The 20,346-nt window shown below is 37.1% G+C and overlaps 1 protein-coding gene across 1 annotated transcript; it reads left to right on the forward strand.

Moving 5' to 3' along the window:
* Positions 1-13,111: 13,111 nt before the first annotated feature.
* On the forward strand, positions 13,112-20,346 carry LOC123239947 (olfactory receptor 2G6-like). The gene is made up of 2 exons (XM_044667272.1): positions 13,112-13,919; positions 20,309-20,346. Exons 1-2 carry the CDS (start codon positions 13,112-13,114, stop codon positions 20,344-20,346), a joined length of 846 nt encoding a protein of 281 aa, XP_044523207.1.

The following is a 20,346-nucleotide window of genomic DNA, read 5'->3' on the forward strand; positions in this document are numbered from 1 at the left end:
GCTCTCCAAAATGGTTAGGTCAATCAGTTCATAGTTCTACCAACAATGTATTAGTGTCTCTATTTTCCTACATCCCCTCAAACATTTATTTTGCCTTTTTTATTGTTTTAGCCTATCCGATAGGTGTGAGATGGCATCTCAGATTTGTTTTTATTTGCATTTCTCTAATTAATAATGTTTTAGAACATATTTTCATTTAGTTATATATGTCTTTGATTTCTTCATCCAAAAACTATCTATTCATATCTTTTATCAATTAGGAAATGGCTCATATTTTTTCAAATTTGAAAAAGTTCTCTCTATATTTTAGATATGAAACTTTTCCCCCAAGAAACTGCTATAAAATTTTCCTTCAATTTATTGCTTTCCTTCTTGTCTGGATTAGATTGCTTTTATTTGTACAAAATTTTTCAAAGAACTGGAAACTGAAGGGATGTCCATCAACTGGGAAATTAGTAGACAAAATGTGCTATATGCTTATAATGGAACATTATTGTGCCATAAGAAATGACAAACAAGATGATCACAAAAAAAAAATCAACACCTGTGGAAAGAGTTATATGAAGTGATGCAAAGTGAAATGACTACAATCAGGAGAATGCTGTATCTGATAATAAAAATAACATATGATGTTCATCCCTGAATGACAACTATTTTGAAGAAGGCAAGGATCCAGGACAATTCTAAATGTGTTATAATGAAACAAGGTTATCCACAACTATGGAAGGAACAGTCTGAATACAGACTGAAACATACCATTTTTCATTTTTTTCTAGTGTAAGCAATATATATCTTGTTCCATAAAAAAAATACTTATATATACACACACATAATGTTATTGTTATCTTTAGTTTTGACTAAAGAAACACTTTAAAATAGAAGAGTAAACAAATTGCCCTACAACATGTCATTCATAAGACAGGTAAGCAAATAAAAAATAGTTATAGATTATAGAATATCTCAATTTTAACTCTGGTTTTATTCTAAAATGAAGGATGAGTCTTTTAATGTTGAGTCCATGGTGTCAAGAATGGCCATATAAATTAAGAAGAGTGACCCTCAGTGATGACTTCATTTACATTGTTATACTTGTTGTATATGTTGTTTTATTATCCCTGCTTTCTTTTTCCTTCAAAACCTCATACAACTCATTCCATGTATTTATGAAATCTATTTATTCATCACCTCTTTTAGCATAATATTATTTCAATACACTATTTTGTTTATCCATTCTGGCTGATAATCATGAATAGTACACCAGATGGGGCATACAAGTGACAGAACCTGAAATTCTAATATTCCTCAAGTTTATACTGGAGACCTCAACATGAGTAATATTCAGCTGCCCTCTAGAAATATGTTTGATCAATGTAAGTAGGAATTTAGGGTGATGCAACCTAACGGAGATAGGGGGCTTTATTATTTTTCCCAATCCATATCTTCCTTTTTGATTCTAGGAATGGTAATAAGAAAAGACATCTTAAAACTGTGGTTATGCACTGTTCTTTCATAGAGTGGGCATGCTTTTAAATCAAATCATTAGACTGACAGAAATTCTACTTTTTGTTCAGAGGTGGTGCTACCCTAGTATGTACTTGCTAGGAATAAAAGCCTCACAAGGCTAGTAGATGGAGACATATCCCATTCAGACTTTGAATGGAGGGAGCATGAAAAAGCATTAGCCCCAGACTGGATTTAGGAGGGACAACAAGAAAAAGGAAAAGCTTTCTATTATAGGCACAATGAAGGTAAAAATTCCTCAGAACTGCTTAGCTGAGCTGGGTCTGGGAAAGCAAAAGGGTTTTATGGCTGTAGAATACAGGCTATTGGGATTTGAGCTCTAAAAGAGACTATGAAAGCTTCCCTGGGTTAGTTTAAAATTGACTTGGAAGCTTAATGGGAGAGCGGCTGATCAGCTTGGAAAGGATTACTCTACTGCTCTAGGTAGGGTGGTCTAAGTGCCACCTCAGCTGCACACTGGAAGTTCAAGAGGCTACTGCGTGCTTGAGACCCAAATGTGGGGAGGTGGGGAATTTATACCTCACCCTCTGTGCAGGAAAATGGCTTTCTCAATGGACACAGCAGATGAGCAGTGGCTCTAGGCTTGGCAAGTACCCACAGGCTAAGTCCCTCAAACCAAAGCGGGCAGGTGGAGATGTCACTTCGGGTCTCCTGCGCCAGGATAGACTCCAAAGACAGTTCCCCTGAGGGGGAGGGCAGGTAAGAAATGTGGTTTTCTCAAAATAATCTACTCCCTATCTTTACTCAAAAGCTATCTTAAAAGATCAAGGATTCTATCCCTTCGTGGTTGCCAAAAAGTAAGATTTAAATTAATGTCCAATAACTCCACATATTATATTTTATAAGATTTATTAGTAATCACTTGAAGTAGAGAAAATAAGAGAACAAAAGTATAAAATCTAAGTAAAACCACCTGAGTAAAATTTTCCTGCTCATCTCTTACCCAACCTCCACAACTGCCTTCCCGGAAGCAGAGAGCAAGGAAGGAACTACACTCACAACTTTATCTTCAAAGCATAAGCATGTAACATGAGAAGGAAAATGAGAAGCTGGGAAAGAGAATTCTGGGGAGGAAAATTCTAGTTACACAATGCAAATGATAATAATAGCACCTACTTCCTAGGGTTGTTATGAGGATGAAATGAAATAATATTTGTAACATATTCCAACAGTTCTTTCTGTAGAGGTGGATAGCATACTTTTTCATAAGTCTTTCAGAACTGTCCTGGATCACTGTATTGCTATTAGTAGCAAAGTCTATCACTTTTGATCTTTTCACAATATTGCAGTTATTGTATATAATGTTCTCTTGGTTCTGTTTATTTCACTCTGCATCAGTTCACATTCCAGCTCTTTCTGAAATCATCCTGTTCAACATTCCTTACAGTACAATAATATTTCATCACCATTGTTTACCACAATCTGTTTGGTCATTCCCCAAATGAGGGCCATCCCTTTAGTTTCCAATTCTTTGCCATCACAAAAAGAGCAGCTATAAATATTTTGTACAAACAAATCATTTCCCATTTTATTTTATCTCTTTGGGACACAGAACCAATAGTGGTATTACTGGATGAAAACATATGCATTCTTTTATAGCCCTTTATTCTTAATTCCAAATTGCCTTCCAGCATGGTTAGATCCACTCACAGATCTACCAACAATACATTACTGTTCAAATTTTGCCAAATTCCCTCCAAAATTTATCATTTTCCATTACTATCATATTGGCCAATCTGATAGATATGATGTGGTATCTCAGAGCTGTTTTAATTTGCATTTCTCTAGTCAAGAGGGATTTAGAACATTTTTTCATATGATTATTGATAATTTTGATTTCTCTATCTGAAAACTGCCTATTCATATCCTTTGACCATTTGTCAATTAGTAAATGACTTGGATTTTTGTAAATTTGACTTATTTCTTTATATGTTAGAGAAATAAGACCTTTATCAGAGAAATTTGTTACAAAATTTTCCTAGTTTGTTGGTTCCCTTCTAATCTTGGTTGCATTGGTTTTGTTTGTACAAAGCCTCTTTAATTTAATTAAAATTATTCTTTTTTATACCTTGTAATGTTCTCTGTCTCTTGTCTGGTCATAAAATTTTCCCTTCTTCATAGATCTGACAGATAGACTATTCTATCTTCCCCTAATTTATTTATATTATCATTCTTTATGGTTAAATCATATATCTATTTTGACCTTATCTTCATATAGGATGGGAGATATTGATCTAAACCCAATTTTTGTCATAGTTTTCTAGTATTCCCAGCAGTTTTTCTCAGATGTTGCTTTCTATGGTGTGGGGAGAGAAAAGAGAGGCTGAATAAAAAATAAATTTTAAAAATTCTTGATTGTTCTCTTGTTCTTTCCATTTCCATTGTTATAAAAATTGTGCTGATTATTTTCATAGTTTTGGTACTTCATTTTGCATCAGTTCTTAGACATTTTTTTTTTACTCAGTACATTAGTTACCTCTTACACCACAGTACCTTTGATTATATTCCTGTACCACAATATGTCTACCCAATCAATGAACATCTGATTTTTTTCAATTCTTTACTATAACCAGAAGCACTGCTATGAATGCTTCAATGTGCAAGGGGCCTTCATTTTTGTCTTTGAATTCTTTTCAGTAAATGGCCAGCAATGGAATTAATGAATCAAAGGATATGGGCATAATTAATTACTTGAATTCCAAAACCCCAAATCACTTTTCAGAATGGAATTCTTTCCTTACCTCCATATATTTTCTTTTCTAGCTACCTTAAAGAGCCACTTCAAATCCTAACTTCTACAAAAACCTTTACCCAGGCTTCCAAGACACACAAAGATACACACTAACAGTATGTTCCCTCTGAGATTATTTCCTATTTATTCCATATATTATATATGTGTGTCTCCCTCATTATGCGAAGTCCTTGATGGTAAGGATCATATTTTTCCCCTTTCTTTGTATGCCTGGCATTTATCCCAATGCCTGGCACATAGTAGGAGTACTAGGAGACTAATAGATGGTATTCAGTGACTGATTAATAGAAATAATGGTGGCACCAATTTGCAGATATGCCAAAAATGCTTATTGTACCTCTTTTCAAAACTCTTATAATATTAACATTGCCATATATGAATATTTGAACAGGACTCTTTTGAGAAGTTGAAAAGGCAAGTTGAAAGAGCTCTGGTGGAAAGCCTTTATCTTCTCAGGTATGATAAAGAAGAGATAACAGGAAGGATACCTGGGGATTGTGGAGTGAAGAGAATTGGAACAGATGCTGTGAATCTGTAAAATTTTCATATGTATATATCTTATCTGCATAACTATTTGGTAAGCTCCATGATTCCAAGGAATGCATCTTATATTTATTTCTATCCTTCTTGGTACTGAGCATAGTGCCATGAACATAATAGCTGCCAAATTAATTATTTGATTAATTTATTACTAGAGAAAAGGTGTGAAGTGCAATATCATTTTGCTATGGAAAATGGAGAACAGGATAAGTGACACTTAACAGTTTTAGAATTTAGAACCAACCCAGATGCCATGAGCCAGAAGGCAAAAGCAGTTACTGCCAGGACTATAAAAGAGAGAAATTTGAAGAAGTTTTCTCATTCTTGAGAAAGGTCCTGCTTTGATTGGGTGGGTAGGCCAAATCAAATCTGCTTAAGTTATCTGCAACCTGTTCCTCATCCTTAACTTCTGGACAAAGCTGTGCTATATATTAATCATTTGAACATCAAGGAAGAACAACATCAACCCTCAATCAATCTGATTAAGGCCTGGCCAAGGTGCCACAGAGAAGAGAAACCTCTCCAACAGACAGTCTCAAACCTGATTACTCCTTTGATTAACAAACGTGATCATGGGTAGTTTAGTGAGGCTTTCCTAACACTTCTTTCCTTCAACCCTGCTCCTTTCCCTAAGTTTGTTATAATTAAATCCTAAGAGCTTACTTAGGTGAATGTCATCATTGTCCTAAGGATGATTGATCATATCCTTTGGATCTGAGGGAAAGGGATTGTTCAAGCAAAGTCAAATCGCAGTCATTGGCAATATCCATTTAGTCTATAGTGTTATCCATCAACATAAGCCCAGGATAAGCAACAAGAGAAGCTGTGTGATTCAACTCACAGATTCTCACTTGATCACTTATTCTACGGCACTGTTGGGTAGGAGTTGGTATTTAGCTGAGTTTCAAATATTTTGTGGGACCTGGTGTTCACTACCACAACTTGTGATTCACCTGGGCTTCTCACCTTCACTCAGCTCAGGTCCTTAGACCATCAGAGGACCTTGGGCCATCAAGCCCTAACCCCTATCACCATCCCACCTATAACAGAAGACCGCATGGTATAGTCCAAAGATTTCTGAACTTGGAACTGTTAGACCTTTAGTCCAGTATAGACTCTACAGCCTTGCAGAGTTTACTTGGCTTCTCTGAGCTGATTTGCTTAAATGCAAAAGGGAATCTATCGATATGTCATTATGCATCATTTGTCCTATATAAAATTTATCTGTACATATTGGCTAACATTTTGCCTCCTCTTTATATTGTGAATTTCTTGAGGGCAGAGACTCTCTTTTACCTTCCTTTGTGTCTTTCATACTTAACATTGTACATAGTTGACAGGGCCCCTAAGTTATTAGACCCCTAAGTAAATAAATCATAGTACATTGAATAGGACTAAGTGACCTGGGGATGAATTGAGAGATGTCTTGTGTACTATAATGCCTGGAAACTCTGGCAGAAGAGTCATCTTGTGTATGTTTTCATGTATCTTATGGATACCCCTAAATCCTCCAGACACTCTATAGATTGTACCCAATAGATCGAAAGCTGGACAGGATGCACTGTTCTCCCCAAGAATCTCTATGTTTGGCTATCTGTTACTATGAAAAAATATTGCCTGTAATCATATGGATGGATATGTTTGGGTAGCAATCCAGCTTCCTATTAATATCATCACTCCCCTCAGTAAAGTTGCCATTGGTGCCATTGAATACCATTTGCATCTCTGGTCCTTTTGATTCACCCATCTTTCTTATGATCCTCGCCACCTCCTTACCCCAATGAGGACTTTGCAGGGCCCTCGTAGGACCCCAGAGATCAGCAGGGTATCACTGGCCAATTCCTGTTTCTATCACACAGTCACTTATTGAATTCTTATTGACTGATTTAGGATCAAACAAAACAGTGCACTGTCACTCTCTAAAGCCCTTTGGCTCTCCCAATATTGCTGCAGTCCATCAATAATCAGTTCAATGTTTGACTAAACCATGCATGGAGAACCAGATTTCACCATCATCTGCTCCTAATTATTGTTGCCTCTCATCTACCTGAACACAATTCTGCTTTCTCTTCTTCAGCATCCCTTGGACCATAAACATTTGCTCAGAGTTAGTCTTATTCCCTTGATTGTTTCCCTTTCTTTGCACTGTCCTCTCTGCTGTTTCTGTACAACAATTTTAATGTTATTGACTCAAATATGGCTCACACCCCTTTACAGAATGACAAAGGCAAAGTAGATGTAGTAATTATAATTAAAGAAGGTCTTTGCATGCCTCAAGGCATATATCTCCTAGTCATTGTTGTCCCTTTGCAGTTCTATGGTCCAAAGAACAGGAGGCAGCCCTCCCTGAGAGACTTCTTTCAGAACATTTTATCTTCAGGGTACATCCAGTGTCTAATTACTAAGTGGGGACTCAGCCCCGGAAATGTCTTCAGCATCAATAATTTCTTCTCCTAAACCTTAGCTCTTCCTCCCTACTGGGAGCCTTGGTGCACCTCTATTCCCACATGTGAGTCTTTCAACAAATTGGGGCCAATTTAATTAAAGACACTCCCTATTACAAATGGCCCTCAGACTCTCTATCACTGTGCAACAATCAAGTGATGCCACTGTATATGCCAAAATTCCAATATTTACCAGAAAAGAACTTAGGTCCTCTCAACTCTATGATAGATTGACTTTAAGTCAATGTCTTCAGCTATTAGATTAAAACCATTTTAAGTCTCCAGAGAGAGAAAGAGGGTAGGGAGCTGCCTAGTGCATGATCATTAGGGAAGAAGATTGTACCTAACAATGACAATGAGTATTTTAAAGAAGCTGCCAGGTGGGTAATAGGAAAGAGCTATTGAAGGGGATTCTTATTTATACTCTATTGACTATTGGTAAAATAAAATATCCACAATTAAAATCTGTGAACATTAAGATAAGTATTAACTATTAGGGGGTAGGTATTACTAAACTAAGAACTGAGGGGAGTTCACTAGCTACACTTTGCTTGGATTTTAGCAGAATTTTTGATAAGATATAGAATATACTTGGGCAGAGAATAGAGGAATAGAGACTAAATGATAACAGATGGTTTTAGACCTGGCTATCAGGTCAGACTCAAAGCATGATTACTTTTAACAGTTCAATTGCATTAGGGCAAGAGATTTCCCATGGTACCCCAGTGATCTAGGCTGAGTCATATACCCAGAAAATCTTTTTTGTAACTTGCCCCTGCCCCCCCCAACCCCAACACAATGATTTGGATAAAGAAATAGATGGACTAGTCACTAAATTTGTGGAATATACAAAGCTTGGAGGTAAAGCTTATTTATCTGATGATAGAAGAAGGATCCCAAAGAATCTCAACCAGAGAGAGCACTGGCCCAGATTGAATGAGATGATATTCAAGAACACTAGATGTGAAGTCTTACACTTGTGATAAAAAAAATGAACTTCCCAAGCAGGAGATGGTTAGAAGCATGAACTGACAAAAGTTATTTTGACAAAGATACAAGCTTAATTTGAACCAGCAGTAAAATGTATCAATCTAAAAATCTGGTGTGATCTTGTGTTGTATTAAAAGGGTTCTAGCTCCCAGGAACAGGAAGGGGAGAGTAGTATTGCATTTTGCCTTTGCCAGACTCATCTCAAAGTATTGTGTTCAGTTCTGAATACCTTGTTATAACATAGAGAGCTTCCAGCAGGGGGAAATCAGGAAGGTAAAGGGCCATGAATCCTTGTCATTTGAGCAGAAGTTGAAGGATCTAGTGATGTTTAGCCTGCAGAAGAGAAGAATCTTAGGGGTGGAGAGATCATAGCTGTCCTTAAGTATTCAAAGGGCTGTCATTTGGAAAAGAGATTAGACGTGTTTTGTTTGGTCTTAGGAAGCAAAACCAAGTGGAAGTCACAAAGAGGAAAATCCAGATCTGATTTTTTTGAGGGGTAAGTCCTTCTTGGTAATGAGTTAGCCCAAAGTGGAATGCACTATATAAGAAGTAGTGTGCAACTTCCCTGAAGGTCTTCAAACTGAAGGTAGATGTCCACTTCGGGGTACGATTGCAATTCCTTTGGTGTATGCCTTGGGCTAGATAGTCATGGAGGTATCCTCAAGCTCTCTAGTTCTGTGTCTCAGCAACAGTGTGTAAAGTATTGTAGTAGGTACTAAGGACCCAAAGGCAAAAACAAAATTTCCTTTATCCTCAAGGATTCTGTTTGGGAAGAAAGAACACATATACAGGTAAGTACAAGAAAAAATGATGAAGAAAATGCTAACAGTTGAAGAAATCAGAGGGCTTAATGTGGGAGGGGAGAAGGCAATTTAGTTTTGAAAGAAGACAGGAATATGAAGAGAAGGCATCCCAAGCTTTAAGTACCTGACAAAGTTGAAAATCCAGATCTTTCACTGAGGTCGATTAACAAACCAGCTTGGCTAGATCCAAAAGCATATAAAGAAAAGAAATGTGAAAAGGTATATGAGAGCTTGGTAGCAAAGGGATTTAAATGTCAACAATGTTTGGCTTCTGTCCTAGAGAAAATAGAAAGTTTCTGAATGTTTCAGCGTAACGGAGAAACATGGTTGGCTTTGTGCTTTAGTAAGAGTTCTTTTACCATGTGAAGGATGGATTAGGGAAGAGAGAAACTGACAGCAGGAAGGTTTGTTAGGAGGCTATCTCAAAAGTCAAAATGAGAAGTGATGAAGACATATACTAGAGTGTGATAAAAGAGGTTAAATGTCACAGATGGTATAGAGATAGAATTGATAAAATTTGACAACTGACTACCAAAGGGGATGAATGAGGATATGTTATAGAGCAAGGGAGACATCTCAGTGGCTATAATTTGGTGAGCTCCTCAACAGAAATGAAGATCTTGGAAGAAAACATGGACATAAAAAGTAAAATGAAGAGGCTCATTTGGGCTATGTTGAGTTTGAGATGCCTTTGAGACTTATAGGTAGAGGTGTGCAATGGGCAAATGACAACGTATTATTGGAATTCAGGAGAGAAGTTGGGGATTGAGAGATATCTGTGTATAAACAAGAATCCTAGAATTAAAACATAGGTGATTCTTTCTGATTCTGAAACATCTTTAAGGTTAGGTTAATGTGCTCACCATGGGCTTGGGGTGTCATAGTTATCTGGCATTAAGTTACTTTTTATCTCCATGGAATGCCCCAAATGTACAATTTCACCCAAGCACATTAAGATAAAGTTAATACTTATTCAAATGTGACTGATTTGAGAAGCAAATTAAATTGATTCCAGAGATTAAGTAGATCCCCAAAGTAGCAGATCTTTATAAGCATGATAGTCAGGCTTAACTGTCCTATTCTGGAAGGATTGGTCTTCCAAAGTCAAGAAGGAAAGAGGCCTTCTTTTTAAGTTTTAGTGGACAAGAGCAGTTTAACTCCCTTAACTACTACATAAAGCTTAATTTAAATCCCCTTCATCCATATCTATGTTGTCATCAAGGTAAAGAGTTTCCTGAGGACAGACTGGGAATTCTGGTTTAGGAAAAAGTCTCTTCCAAAACACATTCAGCATTGTTCTGCAATTTATAGTCTTCGTTATCTGAGGTCATTAGGATGTTACATGACTATCTCAGGTTCACATAGCCAGCAGATGTGGGAACCAGGATGTGAAGCCAGATGTTTCTGAGCCTACCAAAGCATATCCCTTACCATACACCATGTGATCATGGAGTTAGAACTATAAGAAACTTTGGATCCAACCCAAGCCGTTTAGAAATGCTTATTTAGAGAGTCTTTGGGGCATTAAATCTTATCTGGGGTCACCAAGCTTGTAAGTGTCTTAGATAGGTTTTGAATCTAGGTCTTCATGATTCAAAGACCAATGAACTTTCTTCCATGCCACATTGCCTCTCATTATTGAATATTATTAATATTACAACAACTACTACTAATACCATTGTCTCAATTTCCCATGTGTTATTAAGTGAACTATTTAATTTAACCTTTTCTAATCTTAGACTTCATTTACTAAGGGAAAGATCTTAGCCTAAATGGTATATAATGCTCTTTCTCACTTTATGATTATATTATTATTACCAAGGGGATGAGGAGGAGGTGGAAAAGGAAGAGGAAGAAGAGGAAGATTTGCCCTGATTATCCACTGCCATTTCTGGAAGGCAAATAATAATTTTCTCTAAGAGGTAAAAGATGAAAAAAAAAACAAACTTTCCTCCGTACATCTCCAATAGCATGAAGTAATAACTCAAGTAGAACATTCCACTAGTCTCTGACCAGAGGATCCATTCTGTTGATTCCTTTCTCCAATAGGACGTATGTATTTGCATTGTCTTTCCAGTAATGAGAAAATGCTCAGCTCAGCTACCAGACACTGAAAGGTTTGACTCTGCAAAGGGGAACTCAAAAGATGAAGTCAATAAGTCCTTTGTTGGTGAAAATGCCAGTTTCATGTGAATGAGGATTATACTTGTATCTGTGGCTCCTGACTCATAGTGGATGCATAAAACATTGTTTTATTGATTAAGGAGAAGAGTTCTCAAAGTACCGATGATAGCATAAAGCAATTCTCTTATCCCATAGAAATTGGCCAAAATTCCAATGGGTTTTGCTAGTAAGGTGTTAGATTTAAGTAAATAAGGTATGAGAAATAACTTTCTTTTGACTTAAAGATACCTACATTGATTCTTTGGGATTAAATGGAGTACAACATAACCACATGTAGGATCTATTTCTATTAGACTGTAGAAAATGGAAGACTTGAGTTTCGTGTGTCTATGCTTCACTCTTCTCGTTGAGTTTTCCTCACATCATATTGGGAATTGCTTTATAAGCCATAAACATGACATGAATTTGCTGTTGTTGAAAGGAACCCAGACATGTTGAGAAAGCATTGGATTTCAGGTAGGGAGAATTGGATTTAAGCCTTGCATCTGACACTAACTCTGCAACTCTTTATACTTAACCATGTCATGACTGGGGATGTAGAATCTAAGTGATCACCCTAATGCAAATAATACTAATATGGAAATAGGTTTTAATCAATGGCATATGTAAAACCCAGTGGAATTATTTGTTGGCTATGGAGGGGGTGTGGGAGGAAGGGAAAGAACATGAATCATGGAACCATGTCAAAATATTTTAAATAAATTAATTAAATAACATTTCTCAATTAAAAATAATAAAGAAAAAATATATATACTTAACCATATCAAACCTTTGCAATGCCATCTGTAAAATGGGTATAATTATAGTTGTTACTTTGTATAGCTATTGTATGGAAAGGCTTTGAAAATTATAATTATATGTATGTCTCAAGAATCTTATATATGCCATTGCTATTGTTATCATATCTGACAATAAAACAGTAAAATGAGGGACTTTTGAAAAGCACAGAGTCCAGGGCAATTGCCCAAGGAAAGAATACTATAGAATTGGCTGGACAGTCAGACCAAATTGCCTAAATTGGTCTGACTTTTAATTAACTGCCCAGTGAAATCTTTCCAAAAGGTCCAACATAACATCTTTTCAGTTGAAGTTGACAACCTTGTTCCCTTCACATAATGCTACGATATGGTGACTTTGTGCCATTTAAAATAAATAATTAAATGTAGATCCATTTGACATAGAATGTGTATTTGTGGGGCAGCTGGGTGGCTCAGTGGATTGAAAGCCAGGCCTAGAGATGGGAGATCCTGAGTTCAAATGTGCCCTCAGATACTTCCTAGCTGTGTGATCCTGGGCAATTTTTAAATTTTAAATCCCTCATTTAAATCCCATTACCTAACCTTTACCACTCTTCTGCCTTGGAACCAATACATAGTATTGAGTCTAAAACAGAAGGTAAGGACTTTTTTTAAAAAAAGAAGTGATTTTTGTGCTAGAAAATCAAAATTGCAGCCATTAATGTTCATTGTTAGTGGTATATGAAATCAATTGACTAAAATGTGTTTTTCTTATATAGATTGACTACTTAGTGAATCACAGAAAATTTGAAATTAAAGAGATTTAGGAGAAGACATATTTTACCCACCCATTCTACAGAACAGAAAACAGAAGGCAAAAAATGCACAATTGAAGCCCAAAGCCACACACATATATTTTGACTATTTCCTGCTCCATCAAGCTTGATTCCTTGAAAGTAGGGACTTTTTTTTTTGTCTTTATATATCCCTAATATATCACAGCACTGAGCACATAGAATGTCTCTAACAAATGCTTGTTGACTTGACTTGACTATAATCATTGCTTTGTCACCTTGATGTATTAACAGCCCTCTTCATTCTACCTTTAGTATTCCAATAGGAATCCAAAACCAAAGGTCAATGGAGCGAAACGACACTTCTCAAAGGGATTTCATTCTCTTGGGCTTCTCTGACAAGCCCCAGTTAGAGATAATTCTCTTTGCGGTCATCTTGGTCTTCTACATCTTGAACCTAGTGGGGAACATGACCATCATCTTGGCCTCTAGCATGGACCCCAAGCTGCACACCCCAATGTACTTCTTCCTCACCAATCTGTCCTTTGTAGACCTCTGCTTGACTACCACAGTGGCCCCACAATTACTGTTTACAATGAGGAGCAAAGACAAAACCATGAGCTACAGTGGCTGCGTAGCACAACTCTATGTAGCCATGGGATTGGGGTCCACCGAATGTATTCTCTTGGTTGTCATGGCGTATGACCGCTACGCAGCAGTCTGTCGCCCCCTCCATTATGCGGTCATCATGCATCCTCAGCTCTGCCTAGGACTGGCTGCGACGGCATGGCTCAGTGGCCTCATCACCTCTCTGATCCAATGTTCTCTCACCATACGGCTACCTCTGTGTGGTCATAACAAGCTTGACCACATCTTCTGTGAGGTGCCAGTGCTGATCAAGCTGGCTTGTGTGGACACCACCTTCAATGAGGATGAGCTTTTTGTGGCCAGCGTGGTCTTCCTCGTGGTGCCTGTCTCTCTCATTCTGATCTCTTATGGCTACATAACCCAGGCCATACTGAGGATCAAATCTGCAGCAGGACGCCGTAAAGCATTTGGGACTTGTTCTTCTCATTTGGTTGTAGTAATAGTTTTCTATGGGACCATCACCTTCATGTATCTCCAGCCAGCCAAAAGCAGATCCAAAGACCAAGGCAAGTTCGTGTCCCTCTTCTACACTGTGGTCACTCCTCTGTTAAATCCCCTCATCTATACCCTGAGGAACAAGGATGTGAAGGGGGCACTGAGAAAATTGATACTGGAAAAGGCTATTAGATCAGAAAAACTGTAGAAGACATAAAATAACGAGGTTTTTCTAATTTCTGATGATTTTTAAGTACTGCCTGTCCATTTCTCCTGGTAGCATTGGACAAAAGCAGCAAAATTCAGGAAGAATAATTATCTTCCTCACTTCTTTACTATTAGATAAAATAATTTTAAGTAGAGTAGATAGATGATATGTAAATCTATCAATGTATATATGTATGTATATATCTGTAATGTCCATTTTAGGGGACTCAGAGAGTCTGACAGATGGGGGATCTCATTAGTTTGGTTGTTCCCAGTACTGGCCTAAGACACAAAACATGCATGAATGTAGATATTATGTAACTTCTCTGCTCTGTCCTCTGCGTAGCTGCCACCTTGATCTTCCTAAAACGCTGGGATGACCATATCATTGTCACAATGATGAAGGTTCATTGGAGCAATGGAAGGCCCACTGGAAGCAGCAGAATGACTTCATTATATCATACTGATAGTCCAGCGTAATCAGAGGCATGGGTCACCCTCTTTATGCATAAGCCCTAATGACTGATGTTCTTTCTACGAATCCTTCCTTGCACATTTCCTGAGGCTCTCATATGTAATAACCTTCCACATATTTGTTCTGGCCATAATTTCCCTATATTCATGACTATCTGTGTGTATTTCCTAGTCATGTCTTTCTCCAGTGTGTGTCCTTCTACTCATGTATTTTTATCCATTTCTTCCTCGTATCTGTACTCCTCAACACTGATGTATCCAATTCTGCCCACTAATGGTGTTCATATTGGTGGGAAAGTTTGTGCTAGGTGTATAAGAGAATGAGGTGGAATGGTGGCTCAAACACTGGACTTTGGAGTCACAAAAGCCTGGGTTTGAATCCTACCGTAGAAACTGAGGAGTTGAGTTATATCCATCACAGTCATGGTTCGCCAAATGATAAATATGAAAAATGATAAAGGCTTGTAGTAATATATAAATTAGTATTTTAATTAAAGCCATGTTGATAGATAAAATCATTAGACCACGCGCTTGTAAGCATTCAAAACTGCCGCCTCCATTTTGTCTCCTGTTTCCTGGCCATGGCCTACTCGCAAAAGAGACCACTCCCTCCTAACCCACGAGATTTAAGCTCTCCCCTGCGTCAAGACGTCGGAGACGGAAATCAGTTGGACCATGTTGGATCACGGGAAATGTAGTTTTATACATTTCCCAAATTTCACTTTTTACAATTCCCCGTGAGGTCCAGCAAAAAAAAAGGTTAGTCCTTTTTTCTTCGCTGGACCTGTAAAAATAGACAACTTCTAAATTTTTTTTTGGAATTTGGGGATAAAGAAATAGATGAACAAATGGTTAAAATTAGACGCATTGACAAAAAACCAATTTGGGGGGGCTGTCCCCCACTGGCATAACAGTGTACAATTAAAACAATACATACAACTCAATTTCAACTCCCCATAGTTCAATCTACTGCACCCCAAAGTTCAATTTTTGGTCTTCATGGTACAGTGAAGGCTTTTCAGACATCTTCATGTGTCCTCACCAAACAAATTCGTTGTCTGGATTTTGGGGAGATGGCAAGATCCTTATCCTGAAATTATTCTCAAAAGAATTTAAACTTTACATTATAGATTACAAAACATACATTTTCTTCTAAGATTTTATATAATTCCCCGTGAAATTACTCCTAAAAGAGTTAAATAAATATACATATATTTTTACATTATCAAATTTTAAAAAACTTAACAGATATCCCCGTGGGGTAATTCTTAAACACACCTTTTTTCTAAAAAAGGGTATCTCAGGTCAGGTAAGGATGAGTGGCTGAGCCCTGGGGGTTATATGAATTCAATTGGCAAAATAAAAAGAATAAAATTCAAGAAAAAAGAAGAAAAATTAACTTGTGAATGTGCAATTACCCATCCAGGGCCAGGACTTAAGGAAAATGTCTCTCTCTGATCTGACTTATCATCAGCTTTTCAGGGAACTGAGCCAAATAAATAACCAATCTTAGGTGCTTTCTAGGAATCTAAGTCGAGGGGACCCACGTCCTCTAAAGTTTTAGAAAAGACTGGGACTCCAGGACTCAACCCCAATTTCTCAAGCTCTAAAGTATTGGCATAGAACTGCTATTTTGCAGATCTTAGTCAGTCAAGTCTCTGACCATGTGCTTTCTTTAGCACTATTAATGGCTTTCATATTCCCTTCTGGAATCAGAGAGGCATTTAAATCACAGTCCTATAGGCTCAGGTATTTGCTGTAGAATCAGAAAAAGGATAAATAATGATTATATATGTACTTCCAGTACAAGATGAGAAAAAGGAAAAATCAATTGCTCTCATTAAAAAAAATGTTTTAAAAATCAAAAATATATATATAGCTTAGAACTAGAAGGGTATGTTACCCCAAAATGAGACTTTCTGTGAGAGAAAGTGGGTTTTACAAAATAGCAGATTCACAATGCACATTCAAATAGAGTACCATTATTTCCAATAGCACATTTCAAAACAATAAATAATGATGTTCAAAATCATATACTCGTTACAACTTTTAACCCTTGGCAAATGCTGTTATTGCTTCCATAGCAAAGAATATACAGGAGCTCCTTGACTCTCTGTATTTAAAAAAAAATCCTGGGTAGGAAATGCTTCTACCCATTTAAGGCAATAATATCTCTTATAATAAAATATATAAAAGCTTTATCCTTTAAGACAACAATTCTTAAGGATTTAAAGTAAAAGTTAAAAAATATCTCTTGTAAAATTACAAGATAATATTCAAAGCATGGAAAACTTTCAAGGTTCTTTGCAATTACCAAGACAGAATAAATTTTTAAAAGACATGTGCTCTATAAGATGTTCATAGGTGGTACATATAACCGCATTGTTTTTGATACAGTAAGCTTTAAGTAAATTAGGAAATATAATAACGTCATAAGCAGAAACTTCATTAGCGTAAAATGGTTCAGTGCAACAGGAAAAATCAACGAAATAAGCAAGATTAATTAACAGAAGTAATTAGCAATATACAGTAAGATACAGTCTTTTAAAAACAGAAATAAAGCTCATTCAGTTCCGAGGTTTTAAAAGTTCACCCCTGATTTCAATTTAAGGTTCTTTTGATTGAGTTCTGCTGAGTTTAAGGGTTTTTTTTTTCTAAAAGTTCAAAGTTCTTCCCCTGAGTTCAGTTTTTAATCACAAGCAAGTCTGAATAGGCCATTCGGCCCCATTAAGGGTAAATGCTAGGTCCACGTGGTGTCGGGTCATTGTAGAAAATCCCACCTGTAGAGCTTGTGTGGGTGGCTAAATTAGGTCTTTAGAGAAACACGTGGAAGGCTCGAAATAGGGAGAAAGGGGAATATACCCAAATCCTTTGCAGCAGAGCTGAAGCAGTCTCTGGAGGTCGAGATCTCAGCAAAAGCAGCAGGACTGGGTTCCTTCCCGGAAATCTCAGGTTCTGGAGCTCGGGGTTGAAGTGGAAGTGGTCAGGATCAGCAGCATCAGCAGTAGGAATGGAGATCAGCAGCAGAGACACACTGGCTGGGCTCCCGGCATTCTATCAGAGCCAGCAAGGGCCACCAGGCCCGGGGCATTGAGCAAAATAATTAGCAGCCCAGCGGCAATTAAAACCATTGTCTCTCTTCCCCGTAACACAGCCTCTAGGCTGGGGAAAATCTGGAGAGGACTGGGCAAGGAAAAAAATCGCTTCTGAGACTCGGGGTCCCAGAGCCACATGGCTTCTTCCTCTTAGACTATCCAGAAAATTGAAAGTTCGAATTACTCCCGTGTGGTTCGCCAAATGATAAATATGAAAAATGATAAAGGCTTGTAGTAATATATATATTAGTATTTTAATTAAAGCCATGTTGATAGATAAAATCATTAGACCACGCGCTTGTAAGCATTCAAAACTGCCGCCTCCATTTTGTCTCCTGTTTCCTGGCCATGGCCTACTCGCAAAAGAGACCACTCCCTCCTAACCCACGAGATTTAAGCTCTCCCCTGTGTCAAGACGTCGGAGACGGAAATCAGTTGGACCATGTTGGATCATGGGAAATGTAGTTTTATACATTTCCCAAATTTCACTTTTTACACCAGGTTGGATGAAATGCATCACTCAGAGCTTGGCAAATAAAACAAGCAATACTTTTCCTACCCCCCCCCCCCCAAATTGAAATGATTCCAAGGAAAAGTTGACCCCAAGGCAGTTAGATTTTTTTTTTACTTTTTTTTTTATTTTAAACCCTTAACTTCTGTGTATTGACTTACAGGTGGAAGAGTGGTAAGGGTAGGCAATGGGGGTCAAGTGACTTGCCCAGGGTCACACAGCTGGGAAGTGTCTGAGGCTGGATTTGAACCTAGGACCTCCCATCTCTAGGCTTGGCTCTCAATCCACTGAGCTACCCCCAGCTGCCCCTAAAATGACTGAATTAGCAGTTTGATTTTTAAGCAGTTAACAGAACAATAAAGAAAAGCAAATAAAAGAGACTGTTTAAGAGAATAAAAACAACCATCAAGGAAATTCCCTGGGGTGTCATAAGCTCCCTTTCAGAGTCTTAGAGTTAATTTCATGTCTTCCTTGTCCAAAGTGCCTACAGTTGGACCTCAATCTATCTCAAACTAAAGTGAATGCAGACTCTTCCAGGTTTGCTTCATAACTTCTTTTTCACAGAAATCTCAGCTATTATTGGGAGAGTAGAGGGAGATGAGTTGAGTCTCTTTAGTTCCACCAGAATCATGGCCCACAACACTCTTTTAGATTCAATTATTTCATATATAAAATGTAGATAATAATAATAATAATAACATTTACTGTGCAGGGATGTTGTGAAGAGTATATGTTAAAAAGACCGTAAAGGACTTGCAAGCCTTAAAACACAATGTGAGAGATATCCACAAGAGATAATAGCTTTTGTTGGTATTTTTCTTAACATACTATTTCATTACTAGGTTATTTTATGAAATGCCTTTGATTTGAAATGTGTCTTCTGGAGGACCAATAAGGGCAACCACATTAGTGGGGGCTCATAAACCTTGTTTTTTAAGTTAATGTAGACTCTAGAGTACCTTGGATTTAGGATGGATAGGATTTGTGTTCACTAGGGAATACAAATGTGTTAGGAGGATATTTCCTAACATTAAATTATGTTTGTATGTGAAAAATCTGATAATGTGCTTTCTTTATTTCTTTATTTGTCTGTGTAAAATAGGAATTTGTTTATAATTCTTGAAATTCCATCATCCATCTGGTTTGAGAAGATCTTTTAAATATTCATTTGATTTTATTTATGATTTGCTCATATATTTCTAATTTGGAATTATGCAGTCTCTTGCTTATTTGGATATCTTATATTTTAGGAAATAATCTCCAATTTTAATTTAACATACATGTATTAAATATCTAGAATGTGTAAGACACTGTACTAGGCACAAGAGGTATCAAAACAAAAAATTACAATCTTTGCTTTCAAGGGACTTATGGTCTTTGGTAGGTAGTAATACAACAGGGTCAGTTCCAAGTGTTATTTGACAAAGAACTTTTATAGCTATTGGCTTGAGAAGAGGTCCCCAAGCTGAGTGAGTTCTGTATGCCAGAAGGCAGAACTGAAGAGACAGAACAAGGGCTATTAAAATAGTTGAAAGAATTAGTAACTTCAACAAAGGATCAGGATTTTAAATAAACCCATATAAATGATCGCCTTTCTGTATATTACTAACACTACACAGTAGAGACAGAAAGTAAGAGAAATTTTGTTCAAAATAACTACAGAATGCCTAATCTATTTAGGAATCCAGTGATTTAGACATACATAAGAACTCTATGGGTAGAGCCAGGTTCTAGTAAGTGTTAAAAAAGAATCCCAGGAAATGGCTACATATTTGAAATCAAACTATTTAAGGTAGCATTCTGCAATGGAAACAAAGCATAAACTCAAATAATGTGACCCCAGGATTCCTTATTAGCACTTTTTGAGACCCTGTTGTTCAACTATGTAACTCTTTTTTACAAAAGTAAAAACAAAGCCAAGTAAGTGGAGAGATGGTAAATGCTTTGGGGACTATGTCAATATAAGGAAACTAACAGTACTACATCTATTAATTTACTTATTCATTGTCATATCAATTAAACGACCAATGGACTTATTTACAGAACAATAAAAAGACAAAACAAAATTCATTTAGAGGTACACATGATCAATATCCTCATGGGAAATAATGAATAAAAATGGGGAGAAAGTAGGGCTCATGAGTAACAAATCTTGTTTTCTATCTTTTCAAAGAGGATCAAAGACATCATGGGGTGATGACTTCCATGTGA

This window comes from Gracilinanus agilis, chromosome 3 (genome assembly GCF_016433145.1).
Source record: "Gracilinanus agilis isolate LMUSP501 chromosome 3, AgileGrace, whole genome shotgun sequence".
Lineage (NCBI taxonomy): Eukaryota > Metazoa > Chordata > Mammalia > Didelphimorphia > Didelphidae > Gracilinanus > Gracilinanus agilis.

Bases quoted from the DNA above. Each gene is read 5' to 3' on its own strand.
- LOC123239947 (XM_044667272.1), top strand. From the start codon at position 13,112: ATGGAGCGAAACGACACTTCTCAAAGGGATTTCATTCTCTTGGGCTTC. The intron at 13,920-20,308 runs GCAAGTTCGTGT...ATCTTTTCAAAG, and splicing joins AAGCAGATCCAAAGACCAAG to AGGATCAAAGACATCATGGG.